At 47.5% G+C, this 26,811-nt stretch overlaps 2 protein-coding genes across 3 annotated transcripts in view; one reads left to right on the top strand and one right to left on the bottom strand.

Moving 5' to 3' along the window:
• LOC102450492 (IgGFc-binding protein-like) overlaps positions 1 to 7,572 on the bottom strand; it is a 30,472-nt gene extending 22,900 nt beyond the window's left edge. Inside the window, exons 1-5 of the mRNA XM_075908266.2 lie at positions 7,566 to 7,572; positions 6,179 to 7,402; positions 5,592 to 5,932; positions 4,399 to 4,972; positions 1,037 to 1,635 (exon numbers count right to left, since the gene is read on the bottom strand). Coding sequence (XP_075764381.2) covers positions 1,037 to 1,635; positions 4,399 to 4,972; positions 5,592 to 5,932; positions 6,179 to 7,402; positions 7,566 to 7,572 — 2,745 coding nt within the window. The remainder of the gene's footprint in view (positions 1 to 1,036; positions 1,636 to 4,398; positions 4,973 to 5,591; positions 5,933 to 6,178; positions 7,403 to 7,565) is intronic.
• LOC102447923 (sushi, nidogen and EGF-like domain-containing protein 1) overlaps positions 1 to 26,811 on the top strand; it is a 68,332-nt gene that overhangs the window by 8,343 nt on the left and 33,178 nt on the right. The window lies entirely within an intron of this gene.

Below are 26,811 nucleotides of genomic sequence, written 5' to 3'. Positions count from 1 at the left end.
ATTATGTTGAACGGTAGCTCAGCAAACTGGAGCAAAGCATTTCTCTTGGAGGGGCTTGACATGTCTGATTGACTCGAAGGCACCAGGATGTCAAAGTTCCACATTTCAGCTTTTTGCCCCACTGTGGGAGAGAGACAGATTTAGAAATGTCTGTGAGGCACACGTTCCACACCTGCCTCAGCTCAGCGAGCCAGGCCGACGGACATGGAGAAGGCCCCGTTTGGGCAACAATGCCGACACTGAGCTTGGGATGATTATCCACCTACAATTGTGTCTGGGCTGGGGGAACTAAGCTGAGCTGCCAGGTGCCCAGGGTTTGACTGGAGAGTCCACTCTGAGGGGGGACCTGGCAGTGCTCAGCTATGCTGGCCACACATGAACGGTAGGTTATCACGGGCGGGGGAAGAGGCAGCTCTTGTGGCACCGGCTCAGGTGGCCCCTTGGAGGAGCTGCAGCAAAGGACAGAGTGCAGTGCCCCCCATGAGCAGGCTACGAGATTCCCAGCAGATACGGAACATCGCCTGTGAGGGAAGGAACACGAGCTTCCTCACCAGCCAGTGCTTTCCCCAGCTGCGCGCTAAGGGCTCACCTTGGGGAGAAGAGGGCTGCTGGGCCCTGGAATGGACAGGCAGGTCACAGGGAAGCAAAAGGTTGCCGTGCAGGAGGGCTGTGTCCTAGCTCACCAGCAGGGCTGCTCATCTCACCAGGCAGCCGTCTGCAGGAGAGGTTGCAAGTCCCTTGGGGCTGCTCATGCTGGAGTTGACCGGGGAAAGCAGTAAGCAATGGGGGAGGGGCTGTATGAGAGTGCAAGGGATGGGGCCTTGGAGAAGAGGTGAGGCAGGAGCAGAACCTCAGGAGAAGAAGCAGGATGGGCAGGGCCTCAGGAGATGAGGGGGGAAGGAGTGGGAACTCAGGAGAAGAGGCGGGGCAGAGGCGAGAGTTCAGGAGAAGAGGTGGGGCACTTTTGAGGAAGATGGCAAAGGAAAACAGGTCTGAAGACCAACCAGGAAAGGGAAGAATGGTTTGATAAACTCACCAGGACTCTGCCGGGGTTTTCCCTTCTGATCACAATGTCGACCTCATAGATTTTGATTTGCACGACTTTGGTGAAGGACACGACGCGGCTGCCCCGATGATCGTTCTGAACAAGGACCTGAAAATCCACCAGGTCCTGGCTCTTGTTGCACAGCCCAGAGAACTGATACAGGCAGGTGCCCTGGAAGTCAAACTTCTTCCCATCAAAGCTGATGTAGTGGGGGTCCCCCGAAGCTGAGCAGGTTCCATAGCTTGTGGGGTAGCAGTCCTGGATGCCGTTCTGCACCTGGCACTGCTCCCCGGCCCGGCACCCTGCGACGTGGCAGCTTGCCCTCCTGGTTTGCGGGTCACAGACACAGCGTCTCGTGCAGGCACCATCTCCCCAGAACTGCTCCCCGGGCGCGTAGAGGCGGGCCTCAAACTCACACCCACATCCGGTCTGGATAATGCACCTCCCGGCATCCAGCACGAAACCCTCGTGGCACTGGCAGGTCTCCACGCAGGGCAAGGAGCAGTTCTTAGGGGCCACTCGGTCATTGCAGGTGGCAGGACACGCAGAGCCACAAGCATTATACTGGCTGTTCTCAGGGCAGGGCAGAGCTGTCAGAAGGACAGAAGGACACTGAGGTCACTGGGAATAGTGCTCCCCAGTAGCATGAAACCATTTGGTACAGGTCTGGGGGGCAGTGGGAAATTCTGCATCTAGAGCAGCCTCTTGCGGTATTCCTGGATCTGCAGTGAGCTCTAACCCATAGAACAGGGGATGTCACAGCCCCGATCCAGGGCTTGGCCCAATCTCCCTTTACAAGATAGAGGAAATGGGGCTCCCCCCTCCACTGGAGAAGGTGATTCTGCAGGCTGACAGACCTCATCATTTTCCTTTCCCTTCACCATCTCCCGTTACACGCCACTGGGACTCGCGTGAACATTCCCACCCTGCGTCTCACCTCTGAACTTCTGAGCGGCTTCTCTGTCCACTGCTTCTGCCTGCTCTGCATGCTCAAGGCATAGAGCTATAGCAGCAAACTGCCGCGTGGGACACTGCTCATACCAGCAAATGAGTTCCTATGTGGATCTAGCACCCGCCATTTCCCCAGTGCGTTAAGCTGTGATGGCAAAAGGGCTTTGCTATTTCCAGCCGGCGTCACCCATGTTCAAGAAAGATCAACTCAGCCTGGGGCAGGAGCAGAGAGGGGCTCATAGGATGGCAGGGGAACGGAGAGCCTGCTGTAAGAAGGGTAGACTAAAAGAGCTTGGCTCATTTAATGTGGCAAATGGAGGGGATGTGATCGCTCTCCATAAATACGTTGAGGCAAACACCTGAGGGGGAAGAGGCATTTAAACAAAAGATTGGCACAAGGATAAAGGAGGCCAGACCAGTGGTGGGGCAACCTGCATCCCACAGGCCACATGCAGCCCATCGGGGTTCTGTGTGTGGCCTGCGAGATGTTTTGTTTACTGTTGCCCACACGCAGGGTTGCCAAATTCCCCTGGTTTTTGTCCATGTTGGGTTTTTTCCTACTGGAATTACTAAAGTGACACACATATAAAGCAAGACTATGTGAAATGAGATGCGTGCTGATTTCACACAATATTGACAGTGAGAGCTGTGCGTTCCCTCGTCATCCAATCAAATTGCTGCTACGATTCAGTCAACATACCCAGCAAATTCTAGGTGCACAAGTGCTTTTGCAAAGCTACCCTATCCTGGGAGACTGTTTTGGTTACAACAGTCTTGTGACTCACTGAAATCAAGGAGGGCTGGTCATATGGCCACTCACTAGGCTAGGTTGTCCATCACTGGGCTAAACTGTCCATGAATCAGTTTAGACTTGAAATTAGAAGGTTTCTAACCATCCGTGCAGAGTGAGGTTCTCAAACAGATTTGTAATAGGAGCAGTTGGGTAAAGAACCTAAGTAATTTGAAGGTGGAGTTTGATAGCTTTATGAATGGGATTGTATGATGGGATAGCTGTAAGAGGAGGAACTGAATGCGATGATCCACAAAGACCCTTGTGGTCCTAAGTCGCTGTGTTTGTTGGTATAATTGAGTCTACTCTAAGGTTGTTGCTAATATTAAAATATCACAAGGGAACAAAGTCCACATTTCCATTATTATACCAGAATGTTTCTGGCATAGATCAGGCCTAAGACATCAGTTAGCCAAGCTTTGTACAGGCAGAGCTTTGACTGTCTCCTTCTTATTTCATTTCCTGTCTCTTTATTTATTTGCTTTGGCCGATTTTCAAATTCCCTCAACAGCCAAGGCTGAGGTTGGAATCTCTGCTGAAATCAAAGAATCATAGAATCATAGAACACTAGAACTCGAAGGACTCTCGAGAGGTCATCAAGTCCAGTCTCCTGCCCCCATGGCAGGACCAAGCACCATCTAAACCATCCCTAAGGGTATGTCAACACTAGCCCCCTAGTTCGAACTAGGGAGGCTAATGTAGGCATTCAAACTTGCAAATGAAGCCCGGGATTTAAATATCCCGGGCTTTATTTGCATGTTCCTGTCTGGTTGCCATTTTTAAATGCTACTAGTCTGGACTAACTGCCCACGGCTACACGTGGCAGTTAAACGGTAATTCGAACTAAGTCCTTAGTTCGAATTACCTGTTACTCCTCCTGGTTCAAACTAGGGGACTAGTGTAGACATACCCTGACAGATGTTTATCTAACCTGCTCTTAAACATTTCACAGCCTCCCTAGGCAATTTATTCCTGTCAGGAAGTTTTTCCTAATGTCCAACTCAAACCTCCCTTGCTGCAATTTATCCCACTGCTTCTTGTCCTATCCTCAGATACTGAAGAGAATCATTTTCTCTCTCCTCCTTGTAACATCTTGTTATGTGCTTGAAATCTGTTATCATGTCCCCTCTCAGTCTTCTCTTTTCCAGACTTAACAAGCCCTGTTCTTTCAATCTTCCCTCACAGGTCATGTCCTCTAGACCTTTAATCATTGTCTCCACTTATCTCCAATTTATCCACATCTTTCCTGAAATGTGGTGCCCAGAACTGGAACCATCTCATTATTGTTTATTTCTAGGTACCTAACAAACAGTGCAGCTATGAAAAGGAGACTGAGCTGTTCAACAGAAACAGCTGGGCACCACTACACAGAGGTGTGCTACAGAGTGATCAGTTCTCATGGTGCCATTCCAAAGGCATGACACACCTATCTGTGCAGTCCTACCACATCCATGCTACCCCTCCGCCTCCATATTTTCCATGCAGTTCTACAAATCTCTTTAGGCTCTTTAGACCTGGGGGTCTGTTCGACATTTACTTCAAACTCTGCTATTAAAACCTGCTGTCATTAACTCATGAGGCAGCTTCCATTTGTCACCCAGGATGTACTCACAGCACCCTGTGGGAGTCCTCCAGTCAGAGACGGCAGCGCCCTCGGCCCGGCAGGCATCGGCGTAGCTCGTCAGCGCCTGGCACAGCATCTCCTTCCGCCCGTCGTTCATGCACAGGTCATAGACACAGTTGTCCAGGTAGATTTTGGGGTCGATCATGGAGTGGCATCGGCTGAAGGGGCCGCCCGCCCCTTTGGTGATCCAGCCACAGAAGGGCTCCGCTTTGTACCTGCCAACCTGCTCCGGGGAACAGCTCTTGCACTGCCCATGGCAGTTGTCCCAGCAGAACCTGTCCCCGTCCTCCACCTTCCAGCTCCTCCCAAATTCAATGGGGCTGGCAGCCAGCACCCCGGCCGGGGTGGCAAAGTCATCTCCGGGGTCCCCATTGTAGTTGCCACAGAGGCCACACACGCTATCTGAGAAGCTGCTGGAGAGCTTCACCACCAGGTAGCTGTTCCAGTCATAGGAGACCCTCAGAGAGAAGTCAGTGTGGATGACCACAGAGCCCCCGCTCTGATACACCTTCAGTTTCCCCTCAAGCAGAGAGATGGGCAGGCGGGACCGCTGGGCATTCACCTAGGAAGGGAAACACAGGAAACGGACATTGGTTTGGGTGCCTTACCCCAAGGAATCTGGCACAGTGAGGGACTTTCTGGCCCTGCGCTGAAGTTGCTATATGCCACTGCAGTACAAGTAATAAATGATGATAGGTTGAGATTTGCAAAATTAACTAGGGGACTTTGCCACCAACAGGAGCCCAGCGGCTATGTACCTGCACACCCAAGTGAGCCATGAAATCTCCACCACAGATTTTTCCATACAAAGCCACCACATGGCTTGATATGCTCTGCTGAAGGCAGAGTAGAGAGCTGCAAAGCTGAACGATGCAGGCATGGTGAGGAATCCCAGAGCTGGTATAGAGGGCAGGGGGAGACTGTGGATCTGGATTAAAGAGCACCAGTGGAGCTGTGTGTATGTGGGGCGCCAAGCACTGGGGTTGGTCAGGACTGAGGGACATTGTAGAGCAGGGTGAGAACAGCAGGTGAATTGCTTTTCAGATCTACAAGTATGAATCTCTATAGTAAATTTTTGCAGCAGCCGTCTCTAGCAGACGTGGTTTCATGGTAGCATCACCAAATTCACCCATAAAACATGAACAGAAAACACAGTATCAGTATTCATTTTGCTCTCTTACCCTCACGAACCCTGTATCATATCGGACCACTGAGACAGTGACATTATAGACCTCAACCGTCACATGACCAACATAGGAGACACGTGTGTTGCCCCTGTTGTCATTCTTGGCCTTGATACTGAATGGCGGGAGAGTTGAGTCTGGGCCACAGGTCTTGGCGATGGTGTAGGTGCAGGTGCCCATGAAGTCGAAATTCTGCCCATCGAAGGTGTGATAATGTGGGTCCCCCTGAGCCCAGCAGGTGGATTCGGACTTAGGCACACATACTGGATAGCCATTGACAATCTGACATGTCTCTTTCTTCCTGCATTGAACAGTGCTGCAGGATGGAGTCGGGTTACCTAGAAAGATTCAACAAGGCAATTGTACAAGAACTCACTTACACCATGTACTCTGTTTGTTCGCAGTGCACTTTTACAAGTGCTAGGTGCTCTGTGCAGGGTGAGAGGGGCTGATAAACAAAGGAGAGAGGGCTGGTTCTCAGGCTATGTGCAGCCTCTTTGAATATATATGTTGTCACATCCCATTCTAAGGGGGATTTCTGGGGGAGCAGAGCTGGATTTTATATACATCCCAGAACGACTTACCGCATGCAGAAATGCCTGATGAGCCATATCCACCATACTGATTCACTCCAAAGCTCAGCAAACCAAAGGGAGAGTTCGGGTGCTGTATGGAATGTGCCCCAGTCCCTGTGCCGAAGAAGTACTGTCCATAAGAATATTCTGTGCCAGGGATCTGTCTCCACTGCACATTCTGTGTGGCTCTCTGATCAGCAGTGATCCTGGTGGACTCTGAGCTTTTCACTATGATCAGCACATGGTTCTCAAAGTCTTTCATCCCTTCAATATGGTAGGACTGGCAGTAGCTAGTGATGGGTGGGATGTTGATGAAGAATGGGTCATACGTGGATTTCCTATGTTTAGCACCAGTGAAAAAGAGAAGAACCTGGATTCCGGCGTTAGCAGAGATGTACAGTGGGTGAGAAACTCGGATTTCAAACATGACTATCTGCCCGGCTACCATATTGCGAGAAGCTGATGTGGGCCCTGACTGATAGTCAATGAGAGTGTTTTGAGAAGCAACGATGTAGGCAGTGTCAAATCTGGACTGGAAGGACACAGGAGGCACGATGTACCTGGTGCCCCAGCTGGAGACCGGCAGCAGCTGTTCAACAACATAATCACAAGCGGTGTTTTGGGCAGCACAGGTGTTCCCGCTCAAAACGGCCACATGTTCCCGAGACTCGATCTTGGTACCGGATAAATCCGCAGAGCTTTGCAGCTGCAAGGCTTGGTAGGGAGCAAGGGCTACAGTGAGTTTACTCCCAGCAGAATAGCGCTGTCCTTTGAACACCACAGCCCCTTTCAGATAAATATCTACTGAAGTGGGAGCCAGCCCTGCTATGACAGCAAACTCTCTGAAGACGTTTGAATGTTTACTAGGTGGCGTTACAATGTAATATATAGTTCCCAGCTTGTCAGTGGGGTACACGACAGTGGTATCAATGGAATTGGGTTTTGAGTTAACAGACAGGACAGAGATCTCTTTGTCAGCCCGAATCAGGATGGTGCTAGCGGATGTTGTGCTGCCAAACATCTCTACAGAGGCTGGGATCTGCACTGTCACCGTCTGTCCTGCTCCAACAGGTGTCACGCTCCGGAATGTACCCTTGTTCACCATCACAGTAACCATAGTGGAAGTGTGGTAACCAGTGACAAGCAGCTTGCAATCTGCTCTGACACTTTTGACATAGTTTTGTGTGAAGACCGTAAGGAATTCTTTGCCACGGACACTCGCTCTGCAAAGACCTGAAAGCAACAGTTTGTGGGTTAAGGAAGAAACTCAGACACCCCCCATGAACCCCATTGTCCCAATGTTCGCAGAGTAAGAGACCCTCCTCACCTACCAGAGGTGGGAGCCAAATGCTGAAGTTCTGATTCTCAGACCCTCTTGGTTCAACCTAGACCTCACATTCCATATAGACTTAAAAATAGAAACCAGCAGCCTTGTCTTCCAGACCCCTCTGCTCAGAGCTGGTACTAGGCCTAAGCAGACTAAGCAACTCCCAGATGGCTCCCATTTGCTTTTTATAATAAGAACTTGCCTTTGGGGGGGGGATGTTCTGGCCCCGGGCCCACATTGGACTATGGCTCTGCCTTTGCTGTAACCATTAGGAGGAGCATTGCCAGCAGATCCAGAGATGTCATTATTCCCCTTTATTCGGCTCTGGTGAGGCCACATCTGGAGTATTGTGTCCAGTTCTGGCCTCCCCACTACAAAAAGGATGTGGACGCATTGGAGAGGGTCCAGTGGAGGGCAACCAAAATGATTAGGGGGCTGGAGCATATGACTTATGAGGAGAGGCTGAGGGAGTTGGGTCTGTTTAGTCTGCAGAAGAGAACAGTGAGGGGGGATTTGATAGCAGCCTTCAACTTCCTGAAGGGAGGTTCCAAATAGGATGGAGAGAGGCTGTTCTCAGTAGTGACAGATGGCAGAACAAGGAGCAATGGTCTCAAGTTGCGGTGGGAGAGGTCCAGGTTGGATATTATGAAAAACTATTTCACCAGGAGAGTGGTGAAGCACTGGAATGGGTTACCTAGGGAAGTAGTGGAGTCTCCATCCCTAGAGATTTTTAAGTCTCGGCTTAACAAAGCCCTGGCTGGGTTGATTTAGTTGGGATTGGTCCTGCCTAGGGCAGGGGGCTGGACTTGATGACCTTCTGAGGTCTCTTCCAGCTCTATGGTTCTATTAGATTATTACTCTCCTCCCAGAGAAGGGAGAACCCAAAAAAGAGACCTAATGAAATATAAGTAAGGTTTGAATGAGCTCTCACTTGACAGCTAGTGATGAATTTTGGGGGAAAGTCATTGGGACCAGACTCTGTTTGCATGAACACACCCATTCTGCCTAGCTACACAGCAGACAGGGGTGTGTTGCCACAGTGATTAGTTTTGGCAGATGCTGGGTTTCAAATCACTTGATTATTGAGTGCGGGGGCAATGAAATGTTTTTCTCCTGATTGTATCAGTAAAGAGCAGCAGAAATGCACTTAGCCTGAATGCACTCCTGATTCAGGGAGTCACTTTGAACTGAACTGAACTGAACTGAACTTACTGAGCAGTAAGTTCAGAAGCCAGTTCCTAGTGGAGAGTGAGGAGGGTGAGGACAAGTGTTCCTGCCAGGTGGCATGAGCTTTGCCTAAGAGTTTTACATGCCTGTGATAAACATCCAATATTCTTTATGAAAATATGCGTGATATGAATATGATGTAACTGAGAATCTACGTTAGGCAAGGTGGCTCGTGTAAGGCATCATTGGAAAAGCTGTGTGTCTTGGTTGGAACCTGGCAGCAGAAGGTGTTAATGCAGGGCCATTGGTGATGGAAAGGTCTGAGTGACGGTGGAGTGAATGATGGCGTAATGAACAACAGCAGCAAAGTAAATAATGGTGCAACTGAATATGACCCTCTCAGTCGTATGCATACGTCATTTTTGTATCTGAACTCAAGAATATGACATTTCACAATGCTGCACTGGGTCACTCCCACTGCCGACACTTCAGAGACTACAATGAAAAAGTCAGACAGGGCTGATGGCCAATCGGCTAGTGCAATGGACCATCAATAGGCTTGGCCTTCTTGCAGATGCTCCACACTGCTATGCCCCCAAGGATGCTGTACCTGGTTAGGAGATTCTAAGCTGTATCTAGGATTGCCAAACTCTTCCAAAGGGGAAAAGGGGTCAGACAAAGGATTCCCGTCTTATGGAAATTCTATAGAAGGAGGAGGAGGAACTCAATCTTTTTACTGGCTTCATCTCTGCTCCCCATCCCAAAGAGAAACTTGAAAATATCTGGAAACAAAATGACTGTAACTGACAGGGGAAGAACTGCTGGACTCAGGTTAGAAAAGACACCTCTGGCCTGTGAAAAACTATCTGAAACAATCATTAGGGTGAGAAATTATTATGTGTAGTCATTCTTGGTAGTGAATCTAGTTTAGATTGCATGTTTTGTAATATTTTCTCAGTAATCTGCCTTGCTCTCTTTGAGACTCCTTTGACCACTTAAAATACACATTTTAAAGCTAATAAACTTATTTCTGGTTTATAGTATAACCCATTTTAAGCAATTTTTAATGGGAGGGGGGTAACAAGAGTCTGTTCATACCTTCCTCCACATTGAGGGGGGAGGTGAATTCATATAACTTGGGGTGTATATCTCCGGGAGGGGGTGAACATATGGGTGCTGGAGTAAGTCCCTTAAAATGACTCCTCCCAGAGCTAATCTCAGAGTTTATATCATTCTGCAGATGGGGTGATCCTGCCTGTGTGAATGCTGGAGGAGGTGGAGGCGCTTGGCTCAGCAAGACAGGAGCCAACAGGGCCCAGAAGGGCAGAAAAAGGGAGGCTCAGAGGTATCTTTAGCACCTCAGTTGACAGCACAGGGATCACAAGCTGTTACAATATCATTAACCTATTTAGAGATAGAGCTAACTGTGCTCCCATGAGAGCTATTTTGTTTTGCTTTGTTAAGTGGGCAATAGGGCCAAAATCACCAATCAGGAGCAAGCACCGTTTAGACCTGATGTAGGCCAGCGTTTCTGTGGAAGAGACTGCCAGCCTGCACTGGCCATGAGCTTCCCCTATCGTGTGCTCAGGTGGCTGGGTGCTGAAATCCCTGGCATCTGGCTGCAACTAAGGATGTTAACTAGCAGTTAGTTAACTAGTCGATAGGCACTTCCACATTCCTCCTTTGAAATGTACATGGGCCCCTTCAAAGGAGGAATGTGGAAATTTGAGTGCAGCCCAGGGCCAGCAGGAAGTCCCATTGACCCCGGGCTGCATGCAGGTGCCAGCTTTGAAATGCACAAGAGTCCCTAGCAGGGGCTCTAGTGCATTTCAAAGTGGCAGAGCAGCATGGAGCCTGGGGACAGTGGGGAACTCTGAGTCCCCCACTGTCCCCAGGCTCCATGCTGCACTGCCACTTTGAAATGCCACATGGAGCTGGGGTCAGCTGGGGACTCCCCAGCTAATTCCGGGCTCCAGCATGGCATTTCCGTGAACTCTGGGCGCCACATGCACAGCGCCACACAACGGTGTGGCCCTGCCATTTTGAAGTACCCTCTCTCTTCCCCCCCTCCCCCTCCCACCATTTACTGCCTCTATCTCAGAGAAGCAGCAAGGGAGGGAATTGATTAGTCAACTGATCGACTAGTCCTTAACATCCCTAGCTGGAACCTCAAGAGGCCGAGCTGGCAGCAGAAGGGGATGCTGCAAGGCCCTTGGGGATGGAGAGGGTGATGGCCTCAGGGGAGACTGGTGACTGAAGGAATGACAGCAGCAGAGTAAATGATGGTGCAATGGCGGCAGCAATGCAGAGTGAACGGCAGCAACTGTGAGCCGGTTGCCATGGCAGCTGCAGAGAAGGTGTTGCTTCACATGCGCACACCTCTGAACTCTGGTCTTCAGCTGCCATGAGTGGGGTATGGCAGAGAGAGAGGGGATTGGTTGTTAATGGGACATTTATTTACTGGACTTCTGCACCACAGGGTGAGAACAGAGGCAAGTGACATTGCCCCCAGTGTATCCTGGGATGGAAGTTTAGCTCAGTCAGAAGTGGTCAAATCATGGTTAGTTTGTTTTCCCAAATTAATGCCAGGTTCCTTTCTCCTATTTATTAAAACATTTCTCTGGTACATGTAGCCTCAGTGCTCGCAAGTAGGGAAGTGTTGCCTCTGAGAGGCACCCAGGGTAGCGTTTCATTTTCCTGGATTATTGGGTTGGGCTCAAGCTGTATGTTATTGTTAGGAGTATTGTTATTGTTCTGAATATTGAATCTGGAGCTTGCTGCTGCCAACCCCATCTGGCAGAAGGGTCACACAAGCATAAGAGAGAAAGCCCTAATACAAGCTAGACAAAAGAACGAAAAGGCTTAAGTGTGAAAAAGACCAGACCTGAAGAAAGCAACTCAGCCTCTATTGAAAACAAGGACAACGGAAGACAAACATGAAGAAAATGAAACACAAAGATATGTCACCAAACGCAAGAAAGAAAAAGACCATACGTGAAGAAGACAGAAAAGAAGGAAGATGACAACCAAACATGAAGAAACTAAAAAAAATGAAGGAGAAGAATGACTGGCAATGAACGAGAAAAAAGACTGAGCCAAAAGAATCAGAAAAAGATAAGAGTCAGCCTAAAGAAACCCAAACTTGAAGTCAACTAAGTGAGAAGGACAAAAAACATCATGAATTTGAAACAAAACATCAAATAAAAAAGGAATAAATGAACATAAAGAGGAAGCTGAGGAAGACAAAGCAAAAAGATGATAGCACAAAGAAGACTAAAAAGGAAGAGAAAAAAAATCCAAGAAAACAGTGGAAAAAACATTACATTTTTCTGTTGAAATTTTTCAAAACACAAAACAATTCAGGTTGGAGAAACCCATTCGTTTTGCAAAAAATATTTAAAAAAAATTTCAATGAGATTTTTTTTCTTTTAAGAAATCAGAAACCAGCCCTAGACCTCTCCTACTGTAACTTGAGACCATTTAATTGTTCTGCCATCCGTCACTACTGTGAACAACCTTTCTCCATCCTCATAAGAACATAAGAACAGCCATACTGGGTCAGAGCAAAGGTCCATCTAGCCCAGTACCCTGTATGCTGACAGTGGCTAATGCCAGGTGTCCCAGAGGGAGTGAATCAAACAGGTAATGATCAAGCGAACTCTCTCCTGCCATCCATCTCCACTCTCTGACAAACAGAGGCTAGGGAGACCATTCCTTACCCATCCTGGCTAATAGACATTTATGGACTTCACCTCCATGAATTTATCTTGTTCTCTTTTAAACCCTGTTATAGTCCTAGACTTCACAACCTCCTCAGGCAAGGAGTTCCACAGATTAACTATGCACTGTGTGGAGAAGAATTTCCTTTTATTTGTTTTAAACCTGCTGACCATTAGTTTCATTTGGTGGCTTCTAGTTCATATATTATGGGAACAAGTAAATAGCTTTTCCTTATTCACTTTCTCCACACCAGTCATGATTTTATATACCTCTATAATATCCCCCCTTTAGTCTCCTCTTTTCTGAGAAGAAAAGTTCCAGTATCTTTAATCTATCCTCATATGGGACCCGTTCCAAACCCCTATTCATTTTAGTTGCCCTTCTCTGAACCTTTTCTAATATCAGTATATCATTTTTGAGATGAGGAGACCACTTCTGTATGCAGTATTCAAGATGTGGGCATACCATGGATTTATATAAGGGCAATAAGATATTCTCCGTCTTATTCTTTATCCCTTTTTTAATGATTCTTAACATCCTGTTTGCTTTATTGACTGCCGCTGCACACTGCATGGAAGTCTTCAGAGAACTATCCATGGTGACTCCAAGATTTCTTTGGACCCTCCTTTCGGGAAGTTGAAGGCTGCTATCAAATCCCCCCTCACTCTTCTCTCCTAGGGTACGTCTACACTACAGCGCTAGTTCGAAATAACTTAGTTCGAATTAGTTAATTCGAACTAAGCTAATTCGAAATAACGCGTCTAGAACTAAAAACTAGTTCGAATTAGCGTTTTGCTAATTCGAACTAGCAAGTCCACATTGAGTGGACTCTGAACAGGGCTTAAGGATGGCCGGAAGCAGTGCCGGCAGGGCATCAGAGGAGGACTTAGAGCATGGAGATGCTGTCTCAGGCTAGCCGAGGGCTGCGCTTAAAGGGTCCTGACCCCCACCCCGGACACACAGTTCTAAGGGGTGCCCCGCTTGCAAAGAAGTTCTGGCTTGGAGTGCCCGGAGTACCCACACTGGGCACATCACAGCACTCGGCCATCAGACCGGCTGCACTTGCCGCAGGCTGCCATCTGGGGAGAGAGGGCAATCGGGGGGCTGCAGGAGAGCTTCCACCCCCAGAAGCCCGCAGAGCCAGCCCAGTCCTCCCCATCGGGGGCTCGTACCCCATTCCTCCCTCACCTCCTTCCACTTACCCTTCCCTAGCCCCCCTTCTTATTGATGTACAAAATAAAGATAACATTTCTTCCAACATTGACTCTGTCTTTATTGAACAAAACTGGGGGAGACTGGGAAAAGGAGGTGGGAGAGGGGAAGAGAAAGGCTGGGAGAGGGGAGGGCAACTTACATGATCAGGGGTTGGGAACAGGTCTCAGATGAAGAAAGGCTACAGAGACTGGGACTTTTCAGCTTAGAAAAGAGGAGACGGAGGGGGGACAGGATAGAGGTCTCTAAAAGCAGGGGTTGGGTGGAGAGGGTGCATTCAGAAAAGTTCTTCATGAGTTCCCATAAAGAAGGACTAGAGGACACCAAAGGAAAGGAATGGATAGCAGGCTTCAAACTAGTAAGAGAAAGTTGTTCTTGACAAAGCAAATAGTTAACCTGCAGAACTCCTTGCTGCAGGAGGCTGTGAAGGCTAGAACTAGAACAGAGTTTAAAGGGAAGTGAGATCAAGTCATGGAGCTTGGGTCCATGGAGTAGTCTTAGCCAGGGGGTAGGAGTGGTGTCCCTGCCCAAAGTTTGTGGAAGGCTGGAGAGGGATGGCACGAGACAAATGGCTTGGTCACTGTCTTCGGTCCATCCCCTCCAGAGTCCCTAGGGTTGGCCGCTGTCGGCAGACAGGCTACTGGGCTAGATGGACCTTTGGGCTGACCCAGGACGGCCATTGTAAGCTCAGGGCTCAGGGTCGGGGGTCTCAGTGGACCCCCTTGATTTTCATGCACACCTGCTCCTGGGTGGCCAGGCTGGCAGCTCTCCTGCCCTAGACGGCCACTTTCCTGTGCCTAGTGCAGAGATTGTGGACGAGGTCCACAATGTCTGCACTAGCCCAGGAAGGTGCCCGCCTCTTGCGGTCCAGGGCAAGCTCCCGGGAGCCGCCAGCCTGGTCCCGGGAAGAGAGGGTGGGCTGGGGGACATCGGGTGGGTGGCTCTGTGCCGTGCCAGGTGCAGGGTCTGCTGGCTGGGTGCTGGCAGGCTTGCACCTGGCACGGGCACCGTAGCCAGCCCGTGCCCCTTTAAGGGGTCCGGAGCCGGGAGGGGGGCATAGAGTTTCCCTGGTGTTGGCCAGAGTGGCCACCAAGGAAACCTGGGGCTACACACCCCTTAATTCGAACTAGCTAGTTCGAACTAGGCATAATCCTCGTAAAATGAGGTTTACCTAGTTCGAACTAAGCGCTCTGCTAGTTCGATTCAAATTCGAACTAGCGGAGCGCTAGTGTAGCGCCTATTAAAGTTAGTTCGAACTAACGTCCGTTAGTTCGAACTAACTTTGTAGTGTAGACATACCCCCACAGACTAAACAATCCCAAATCCCTGAGTCTCTCCTCATAAGTCATGTGCTCCAGACCCCTAATCATTTTGGTTGCCCTCCACTGGATCCTTTCCAATGAGTTCACATCCTTTCTATAATGGGGCGTGGGGGTCCTAGAACTGGACACAGTACTCCAGGTGTGGCCTCACCAGAGCTGAATAAAAGGGAATAATGACATCTCTAGATCTGCTGGCAATGCTCCTCCTAATGCAACCTAATATGCCATTTGCCTTTTTGACTACAAGGGCACACTGTTGACTCATATCTAGCTTCTCACCCACTGTAACCCCCAGGTCCTTTTCTGCAGAACTGCTACTTAGCCAGTTGGTCCCCAGCCTTGACCAATGCTTGGGATTCTTCCGTCCCAAGTGCAGCACTCTACACTTGTCCTTGTTGAACCTCATCGGATTTTTTTTGGCTCAATCATCTAATCTGTCTAGGTCACTCTGGACCCTATCCTGCCCTCCAGCGTATCTACCTCTCCCCTTAGCTTAGTGTTGGACTCCAAGACCTTTTCCACTTGGCTCATCCAGAGCCCTTGTTCAGTTCTGGGGAAACACCGAGATCCAGCGCACTCGGTTTGACTCTGGAATTCGCCACACGGGCTCCCTTATTTGGCACACAGCAAGGCTATGCTGTGTTGGTCAGACTCAAGCCTAGAGATGGGTATAGAGCAGTGGTCACCAGGCAGCAGATCGGGGGAGACAGAGGAGAAGGGTGCTGATGTCAGGGTGTCTCCCTCCCCTCACCCCTGTAATGCAGCTTTACAGAGAGGGGGCACGACAAGGCTCAGGATGGAGGGAGCTTGTGGGCAACTGCTCCCATGTCTGACCATTCCCTGATTACCTAAAGGGGCAGTGCATAGCTCTGTCACTCACACACTGTGTGCATCTGTCACAACCACATCATCTTCCACACTCACCTCACAACCCAACACATAGAATCATAGAATCATAGAACTGGAAGGGATCTCGAGAGGTCATCGAGTCCAGCCTCCCGCCCTCAAGGCAGGACCAAGCTCCGTCTACACCATCCCTGACAGATGTCTATCTAACCTGTTCTTAAATATCTCCAGAGAGGGAGATTCCACCACCTCCCTTGGCAATTTATTCCAATATTTTACCACCCTGACAGGAATTTTTTCCTAATGTCCAATCTAAACCTCCCTTACTGCACTTTAAGCCCATTACTCCTTGTCCTGTCCTCAGAAACCAAGAGGAACAAATTTTCGCCTTCCTCCTTGTGACACCCTTTTAGATATTTGAAAACCGCTATCATGTCCCCCCTTAATCTTCTTTTTTCCAAACTAAACAAGCCCAGTTCATGAAGCCTGGCTTCATAGGTCATGTTCTCTAGACCTTTAATCATTCTTGTCGCTCTTCTCTGTACCCTTTCCAATTTCTCCACATCTTTCTTGAAATGTGGCGCCCAGAACTGGACACAGTACTCCAGCTGAGGCCTAACTAGTGCAGAGTAGAGCGGCAGAATGACTTCACGAGTTTTGCTTACAACACACCTCTTGATACAACCTAGAATCATATTTGCTTTTTTTGCAACAGCAGCACACTGTTGACTCATATTCAACTTGTGGTCCATGATGACCCCTAGATACCTTTCCGCCATGCTCCTTCCTAGACAGTCGCTTCCCATCTTGTATGTATGGAACTGATTGTTCCTTCCTAAGTGGAGAACTTTGCATTTCTCTTTATTAAACTTCATCCTGTTTACCTCTGACCATTTCTCTAACTTGCTAAGGTCATTTTGAATTATGTCCCTATCCTCCAAAGAAGTTGCAACCCCACCCAGTTTGGTATCATCTGCAAACTTAATAAGCGTACTCTCTATCCCAATATCTACATCATTGATGAAGATATTGAACAGTACGGGTCCCAAAACAGACCCTTGCGGAACTCCACTTGTTATCCCTTTCCAGCAGGATTTAGCACCGTTAACAACAACTCTCTGACTACAGTTATCCAGCCAATTATGCACCCACCTTATCGTGGCCCTATCTAAGTTATATTTGCCTAGTTTATCAATAAGAATATCATGCGAGACCGTATCAAATGCCTTACTAAAGTCTAGGTATATGACATCCTTTATCCACAAGGCTCGTTATCCTATCAAAGAAAGCTAACAGATTAGTTTGGCATGACTTGTTCTTCATAAACCCATGCTGGCTATTCCCTATCACTTTATTACCTTCCAAGTGTTTGCATATGATTTCCTTAATTACCTGCTCCATTATCTTCCCTGGGACAGACGTTAAACTGACCGGTCTGTAGTTTCCTGGGTTGTTCTTATTCCCCTTTTTATAGATGGGCACAATATTTGCCCTTTTCCAGTCTTCTGGAATCTCCCCTGTCTTCCATGATTTTTCAAAGATCATAGCTAAAGGCTCAGATACCTCCTCTATCAGCTCCTTGAGTTTCCTGGGATGCATTTCATCAGGACCTAGTGACTTGCTGACTTCTAACTTTCCTAAGTGATTTTTAACTTGTTCTTCGTGTATCCTATCTTCTAAACTTACCCTCTCTCTGCTTGTATTCACTACGTTAGGCACACCTCCAGACTTCTCGGTGAAGACCGAAACAAAGAAGTCATTGAGCATCTCCGCCATTTCCAAGTTTCCTGTTACTGCTTCTCCCTCCTCACTAAGCAGTGGGCCTACCCTGTCCTTGGTCTTCCTCTTGCTTTTAATGTATTTATAAAAGGTCTTCTTGTTTCCCTTTATGCCTGTAGCTAGTTTGATCTCATTTTGTGCCTTTGCCTTTCTAATCTTGCCCCTGCATTCCCGTGTTGCTTGCCTATATTCATCCTTTGTTAGTTGTCCTAGTTTCCATTTTTTATATGACTCCTTTTTTATTTTGAGATCATGCAAGATCTCCTTGTTAAGCCAAGCTGGTCTTTTGCCATATTTTCTATCTTTCCTACACAGCGGAATTGTTTGCTTTTGGGCCCTTAACAACGTCCCTTTGAAATACTTCCAACTCTCCTCAGTTGTTTTTCCCTTCAGTCTTGCTTCCCATGGGACCTTACCTACAAGTTCTCTGAGCTTATCAAAATCTGCCTTCCTGAAATCCATTAACTCAGTTGTGCTGGTCTCCCTTCTACCTTTCCTTAAGATCATGAACTCTATTACTTCATGATCTCTGTCCCCCATACTGTCAAGTTCTCAACTAGTTCCTCCCTATTTGTTAAAATCAAATCCAGAACAGCTTCTCCTCTGGTAGCTTTTTCAACCTTCTGAAACAGAAAGTTGTCTCCAATGCAGTCCAGAAACTTATTGGACAGCCTGTGCCCCGCTGTGTTAGTTTCCCAACATATGTCTGGATAGTTGAAGTCCCGCATCACCACCAAATCTTGGGCTTTGGATAGTTTTGTTAATTGTTTAAAAAAGGCCTCATCCACCTCTTCCACCTGGCTAGGTGGCCTGTAGTAGACTCCTAGCATGACATCACCCTCATTTTTTACCCCTTTTAGCTTAACCCAGAGACTCTCTACACAGCTATCTCCTACGTTCATCTCCACTTCAGTCCAAGTGTGTACATTTTTAATATACAAGGCAACCCCTCCTCCCTTTTTTCCCTGTCTGTCCTTCCTGAGCAAGCCGTACCCTTCCATACCAACATTCCAATCATGCGTCCCATCCCACCAGGTTTCTGTAATACCAATGATATCATAGTTGTATTTATTTGTTAGCAATTCCAGTTCTTCCTGCTTATTACCCATACTTCTCGCATTTGTATATAGGCATCTAAGATACTGATTTGATCTTGCCTCCCTGTTGTGCCCTGACCCTCCTTTCTCCTTGCCATTATAGGCCGTAGTCCCCCCCATTTCCAACCCATCTCCCAGTCCCGCACATTCAGCACTTACCTGTGGGCTTTGCTCACCTGTCCCCATCGAACCTAGTTTAAAGCCCTCCTCACAAGGTTAGCCAGTCTGTGTCCCAGTGTAGATACTGTGATCAAGTCACCCCTAACCTTCACTTTGTTAAAGTGAATCAGTCGAGCTCCTTGAGCATGTCCCTAGCAGATATGATTCCAATCCTTTCATCATTTGCTCCGGTCTTCTCTGACCCTCTCCAGCTGAGCTACATCCTTCTTGAGCTGTGTACACTAGAACTGGACACAGCCAGCTGCAGAGGTGATAAAACCTCCCTATGGCTGTTGGACAGTCTCCTGTTTATCGCACAGTAGGTGAGTATGTGGGTGCAGTGAGGAGTCTAGAATCAGATCCCAAGGCAGTGGTGAGCCCAGAGCCCTGCTCTGTTGCAGCCAAGGGCGGCATTCTCACCACTAGACTGCACCAGATGGCAGAATAAGGCACTGCAGCTGCAGCTGCTTAATACTCAAGACACCCTACAAGTCAGCTGGGCTGCCTGATGGCCCATCCTGCCTGAGTGGCTGAGCAAGCCAGTGGGCCAGTTCTTACGCCTGGAATCAAGGCAGTTGGGGACTCTCTGCCTCCCTGTGCTCATCTCTTTGCAGGCCTCCTTCTGCTTTGTGCTTCTGTAGCACCCAGTCCTGTCCCAGCTCTGCTCCTTCCTTCCTGACTCCTGGTAATCTAGTTCCAGCCTCTGCTCCTGCTCCTGAGTCTGACTCTGTCTCAATGCGTGGCTCTGGCATTCAGACTCTGACTCCGGCTCTGGCCTTCAGCCCTGGTTCTCCATCTCCCCTTGGCTCTGGCACTTGCACTCCACCCCTGGGGCTGCTAAGCCTGACTGCCTGGGACCCACTCTCCTGATACCACACCACTTGCCTTCATGCTGCAGGCATATCGTCTGACTGCTACACAGCAAAGGAGGTGAATTACTAGCTTGTAACTTATTTGGAGGAGGGACTATTTTCTTCTGTGTATAGTGTAAGAGATATATAGGCCAGATATTATGAGAAATTACTATGGGATATTAAGAAAAAAATGTTTTATGAGGGAACCCAACTGATAGACAGGGACAATAATGAGACACCATCGTTGAAATGCATCGAACTCAGGCCGTGCATCAGCAGGAGAGCAAGAGAGCTGAAGTGTGAACCCCTCACCCATGGCACACACCTGGGAGGCTCACCTTTCCCTAACTCCTTTTACTCTCCCCATTCTAGGGCGAAGATGGTAATAAGTAGCATGAGATTTCATAGCAAAGACTGTGGCTACGTCTAGACTGGCATGATTTTCCAGAAGTGCTTTTAACGGAAAAGTTTTCCATTAAAAGCATTTTCAGAAAAGAGCGTCTAGATTGGCATGGATGCTTTTCCGCAAAAGCACTTTTTGCGGAAAAGCATCTGTGGCCAATCTAGACGCGCTTTTGCGCAAAAAAGCCCCGATCGCCATTTTCGCGATTGGGGCTTTTTTGTGCAAAACAAATCTCAGCTGTCTACACTGGCCCTTTTGCACAAAAGTTTCATGCAAAAGGGACTTTTGCCCGAATGAGAGCAGTATAGTATTTCCGCAAAAAGCACTGATTTCTTAGAGTAGGAAGTCAGTGCTTTTGCGGAAATTCAAGTGGCCAGTGTAGACAGCTGGCAAGTTTTTCCAGAAAAGCAGCTGATTTTCTGGAAAAACTGGCCAGTCTAGACACAGCCTGTGTGTTCCCTTCTGCTCTTAATATAAATAACAGTAAGTTACCTTGCTGAGTTTGCATTCTCACAAGGCCTCAGTAACCATATTTAGATTTCAGCTTCTTGTGATTGGGTAAAAGCGGCGAGGAGTCCTGTGGCACCTTATAGACTAACAGAAGTGTTGGAGCACAAGCTTTCGTGGGCAAAGACCCACTTCGTCAGATGCATGTCTGACGAAAAGAGATGCATCTGACGAAGTGGGTCTTTGCCCACAAAAGCTTATGCTCCAACACTTCTGTTAGTCTATAAGGTGCCACAGGACTCCTCGCCGCTTTTGCAGATTCAGACTAACATGGCTACCCCTCTGATACTTGTGTTTGGGTGAGCATGATTAACCCCACACTATGGCTACGTCTAGACTGCAGGCTTCTTTTGGAAGAGGCTTTTCTGGAAGAGATATTCCAGAAAACCTTTTTTTCAAAAGAGAGTGTCCACACTGCAAAACCATGTCTACACTCGCGGCTTCTTGTGCAAGTATGGCCGTTCTTGCGCAAGAATCTGCAGAGCATCCACACTGCCTGCCTGCTCTTGCGCAAGTAAATTTACAGTAGGGCGTGGTAAGAGGGGGCTCCTTGTGTAAGAGTTACGCTCTTTTTTGACAGGTGTAAGCCCTCTTGCGCATAGGGCAGTGTGGACGCTCAGCAGGAATTACTTGCGCAAGAAAGCCCTATGGCTAAAATGGCCATCAGAGCTTTCTTGCGCAAGAAAGCGTCCACGCTGCCATGAGCGCTCTTGCACAAAAGCACAGCGCGCACATGGCAGTGTGGACATTTTCTTACACAAGAACACTTGCGCAAGAAGCTGCGAGTGTAGACATAGCCCAAAAACACAACAAAAAAGGGATCTGCTTTTTGAAAGATAGTGTCCACATTGATTGGACACTACCTCACATTTCAGTTGTGATTATGGTAGATGGAGTGGCCACCAGGGCACCTGTGCTTTTTCCTGGAGGCCTCTTCTTTCCTCCACTCTTCCACGTCCACATACACACCTTTTTCTGAAAAAGCTTTTTTGGAAAAAGGCTGCTTCTTCATAGAATGAGGTTTACTGCTGTCAGAAAATCCCCTCCATTCTTTCCACCTTCTGTCAAAAGAATGCAATAGCAGTGTGGACATAAGTGTAGTTTTTCTGGGGGAAACTCTGCAGAGTAGGCATACCCATTATGGCCAAATAAAAAAAGCAGTCATGTAGCACTTTAAAGACTAACACTTCTTTAGATCATATTCTGAAAGTGAATTGGCATGACTCAATACAAAGGCTTTATCCTATTGGATTCTATTATATATTGGCAAACCTACTCTGTGAGGTTTCAGGTTTAAAAATCTAACTGGCACCCTGGCTAATTCATAAATTAACCCCCTTTCATATTTAAAATTGTTGGGGCACCTAAACACAACCACAGTGCAAATAATGAAAATTAATAATGGATAGGGCCATTGGCACTCTCCTGAACCACTTATTCAGGGCTAGAGAGAGTTGGAAAATTGTCAACACATGTTTTCTGTTTAAAAAAAAAATAACACACAGTTGTGAGGAAATGGAAATCTTTGCAAACAGGGGCAGCTAACAGGATGTTTCAAGAGGGTGTTCTCCAGGGCTGTGTCTAGACTGACCAGTTTTTCTGGAAAATCAGCCGCTTTTCTGGAAAATCTTCTCAGCTGTTTACACTGGCCGCTTGAATTTCCGCAAAAGCACTGACAATCTCATGTAAGATTGTCAGTGTTCTTGCGGAAATACTATGCTGCTCCCGTTCGGGCAAAAGTCCTTTTGCGCAAAACTTTTGCGCAAAAGGGCCAGTGTAAACAGCCCAGATCTGTTTTCCGCAAAAAAGTCCCGATCACGAAAATGGTAATTGGGGCTTTTTTGTGGAAAAGTGCGTCTAGATTGGCACGGATGCTTTTCTGCAAAAAGTGCTTTTGCAGAAAAGCGTCCATGCCAATCTAGACGCTCTTTTCCGAAAATGCTTTTAACAGAAAACTTTTCCGTTAAAAGCATTTCTGGAAAATCATGCCAGTCTAGCCATAGCCCAGGTGAAGGAGGAGCAAATTGAAGTAGATGGCTGTCTGTGGTGTGTGTTTGTATTTGTGGCTTACTTGCTAGATGCCTGAACTAAACTGTGTGCTGAGCTTGTGTTGGTTTGGGTTGGTTGGTTGGTTGGTTTGGAGATTCAAGCACTGAGCTGTTTGTTTGAACGACTGTGTGCTGTGGCTTGCAGTTGGAAGCTGTGAGTTTCTTAACAAGGATTTGAAATCTAGAACCCTCTGTTCATTGGTCGAGCCTTAGCCAGGGGGCGGGACTATCAGGAAGGCCAGGACTTTGAGTAAGCGACCCGGAAGCTTTGCAAGCAGGGCAGTTAACAGGGAGTTTCAAGAGGGAGTTTTGAAGGGGAGTTGGAAGGGTGTGAGGTACACTTGCCATTCTTTAATACTTTTACACTAAACTAAAAACAAAACTTCCTGGTTTAAATACAAAGCCTATCAATAACCTAAGTAGCTGTAGGAGAGAATGTAGGCAGAAGCCCAGCAGCAGAGTGGAGGCTATCCTGTTTATTGCATACAGTGTAGCATGTATACAGTGTAGCATGTATACAGTGTAGCACCCACCCTGTCCTGTGGGTGGGTGGCATATGTGTGCATTTGGTGCAAGGAGCTCCTGGACCTCAGAAACCGCGAACAGACTTTAGAGGCAAGGTTGGCTGAATTGGAGGAGCTAAGGGAGGCTGAGAGGTACATAGATGAGGCTTTCCAGGACACCGTAGAATTGTCCCAACTCTGGTCAGACAGCCCCTGTGCTGTTATGGAGGATGAATGAAAGGCTCAGGGAAGAACATTCAACTGGAGCAGAGGGAAATGATCCCATAGGTGGGACTGGAGGCTGGAGCACATGACCTATGAAGAGAGGCTGAGGGATTTGGGCTTATTTAATCTGCAGAAGAGAAGACTGAGGGGGGATTTGAGAGCAGCCTTCAACTACCTGAAGGGGGGTTCCAAAGAGGATAGAAAGAGGCTTTTCTCAGTAGTGACGGATGGCAGGACAAGGAACAATGGTCTCAAGTTACAGTACGAGAGGTCTAGGTTGGACATTAGGAAAAATTATTTCACTAGGAGGGTGGTGAAGCACTGGAATGAGTTACTAGGGAAGTGGTGGAATCTCCATCCCTACAGGTTTTTAAGTCTCGACTTGAAAAAGCTCTGGCTGGGATGATTTAGTTGGGATTGGTCCTTCTTTGGGCAGGGGGCTGGACTTGATGACCTCCTGAAGTCTCTTCCAGCCCTATGATTCTATGACCCTCCTTTCAGAGGATGTTATGGTATCCTCTTGCACTTAGGATACATCTCTGGGGGAGGGAACTCCAGTCATTAGGAAAAGGCAGGTGTTAGTAATGGGGGATTTGATCATTAGAAACATAGCTGGGTTTGTGATGACTGGGAGAACTGTATGGTGACTTGAGTGGAGGGATGGAGCAGGATTGGGAGGGCTGGCTGGTCCAGTGGGGCTGGACCATTGGAGCAAGTGGGGGAGGGCAGGATTGTAGGAGGAGGAAGGAAGTGGGGCTGGACAATCCTGCAGGGAGTGAGTGAGAAATGAAGCAAAGGGGTTTTCTTTGAGAGGCACTGGCCCAAGGGGCAGCACTGGATGATGCTGGGTGGGTGAGAAATGAATCCAAGGTGGGGGAGGGAGGGATCCCTCAAATCTGGACACTGGCCCTGGCTTTGATACTGGATGATCCTGGAGGGAGGGGGTGAGATGCAGTCCATGGGAGGGGGCAGCTGGTCAAGGGGGTGGTGCTGGAGGAGGGACTACAGAGGTGCCAGCAGGCTCAGGTAGTTGACTCCTAGTTTCATCAAAAAAGATGGGAGTAGAGTTTGAGGTGTCACCTTGAAATCTCTCACATTCAGTAGGGCCAGCCCCATTGACTGAGGCATCCCTATACTCAGCTCTTGGATGAGAATTTGCAGACCCAGCATGCCTATCTCCTACTTCCCTACCAAAAAACCATTAGCTTCTACAAGGAGAATTAGCAAAAATACCATCTGATAGGAAGCAAAACATTGCACTGTTGAAGAGCGCCTCCATATGCTTCCAGCAATGGTGAGGAAACAAGCCATGGTGATTTGGCGGCTCTCCCTTTCACTGTGCTTTTAATGACTCCAAGACTCATGACATGGGAAGAAAACAGACACAGTTTCTAATGTGACTATTGTATCTGTTTGCCAAGTCAAATAGCTCTGATTCTCAACATTGCAATGCCTCTTTGAGTCAGAGATTTTGCTTTATGCAGCAGTAGAAAAGCATGGGGGTCTGCCATAATGGCCAGATGTCAAGCACTGGCAGCTGTGGTGTGGCTGGAGGCTGTCAGGACCAGCTTCTGTTTCTCTAAATTTTGTTCCTTCGGTTTCCCGGGCAATGCCGGGTAAGTCCAGCTAGTAGTGACCACAATGTAATAAAATGTAACATCCCTGTGGTGAGAAAAACACCTCAGCAGCCCAACACTGGCATTTAATTTCAGAAAGGGGGAGATTAGCTAAACAGAAATTAAAAGGTACAGGGACAAAAGTAAAATCTTGGCAAGCTGTAAGGAAATGTTTCAAAGACACCATAATAGAGGCCCAACTTAAATGAATACCCCAAAATAAAAAATACGATAAGAGAACCAAAAAAACCAATAGTCATGTCAAACCAATCTGATAGTTTTCTTTGACAGCATAATGAGTCTTGTGGATAAGGGAGAAGCGGTGGATGTGGTATACCTAGACTTTAGTAAGGCATTTGATACGGTCTCGCATGATATTCTTAATAAACTAGATAAATACAACTTAGATGGGGCTTCTATAAGGTGGGTGCATAAATGGCTGGATAATAGTAATCAGTGTAGTTATTAATTGTTCACAATCCTGCTGGAAAGGTATAATGAATAGGGTTCCGCAGGGGTCTGTTTTGGGACCGGCTCTGTTCAATATCTTCATCAACGATTTAGATATTGGCATAGAAAGTACGCTTATTAAGTTTGCAGATGATACCAAGCTGGGAGGGGTTGTGACTGCTCTGGAGGATAGAGTCATAATTCAAAATGATCTGGACAAATTGGAGAAATGGTCTGAGGTAAACAGGATGAAGTTTACGGCAGAAAAGGATCTAGGGGTTATAGTAGATGACAAGCTGAATATGAATCAGCAGTGTGATGCTGTTGCAAAAAGCAAACATGATTCTGGGATGCATTAACAGGTGTGTTGTGAGGAAGACACAAGAAGTCATTCTTCTGCTCTATTCTGCACTGGTTAGGCCTCAGTTGGAGTATTGTGTCCAGTTGTGAGCACTGCATTTCAAGAAAGATGTGGAGAAATTGGAGAGGGTCGAGAGAAGAGCAACAAGAATGATTAAAGATCTAGAGAACATGACCTATGAAGGAAGGCTGAAAGAAATGGGTTTGTTTAGTTTAGAAAAGAGAAGACTGAGGGGGGACATGATAGCAGTTTTCAGGTATCTAAAAGGGTGTCATAAGGAGGAGGGAGAAAACTTGTTCATCTTGGCCTCTGAGGACAGAACAAGAAGCAATGGGCTTACACTGCAGCAAGGGAGGTTTAGGTTGGACATTAGGAAAAAGTTCCTAACTGTCAGGGTGGTCAAACACTGGAACAAATTGCTCAGGGAAGTTGTGGAATCCCCATCTCTGGAGATATTTAAGAGTAGGTTAGATGATTGTCTATCTGGGATGGTCTAGACAGTATTTGGTCCTGCCATGGGGGCAGGGGACTGGACTCGATGACCTCTCGAGGTCCCTTCCAGTCCTAGTATTCTATGATTCTATGAAAAGTGCCACTGTGGCTTGGCTTAACCAGGTAAAACAAGCAGACACAAATAAAAAGACATATTTTAATACATGGAAGTCAAATCCTAGTGAGGAAAATAGAAAGGAGCATAAACTTTGTCAAATTAAGTGTAAAAAATATAGTAAGAAAAGCCAGAAAGGAGTTTGAAGAGTGGCTAGCCAAAAACTCAAAGTAATAGCAAAATGTTTTTAAAAACATCGGAAACAGGAAGCCTGCTAAACAAACAGTGGGGCTCCTTGAGATGCTAAAGGAGCATTCAAAGATGATAAAATCATAGTGGAGAAGCTAAATGAATTCTTTGTTTCAGTCTACACGGCTGAGGATATTGGGAAGATTCCCAAACCTGAGCCATTCTTCTTGGGTGACAAATCTGAGAAATTGTCCCAGATTGAGGTGTCATTAGAGGAGGTTTCGGATCAAATTGATAAGTTGAAGAGTAA

Source organism: Pelodiscus sinensis, chromosome 22 (genome assembly GCF_052426305.1).
Source record: "Pelodiscus sinensis isolate ZL-2025 chromosome 22, ASM5242630v1, whole genome shotgun sequence".
NCBI classification, from domain to species: domain Eukaryota; kingdom Metazoa; phylum Chordata; order Testudines; family Trionychidae; genus Pelodiscus; species Pelodiscus sinensis.
This window is presented reverse-complemented; position numbering and strand designations above follow the sequence as displayed.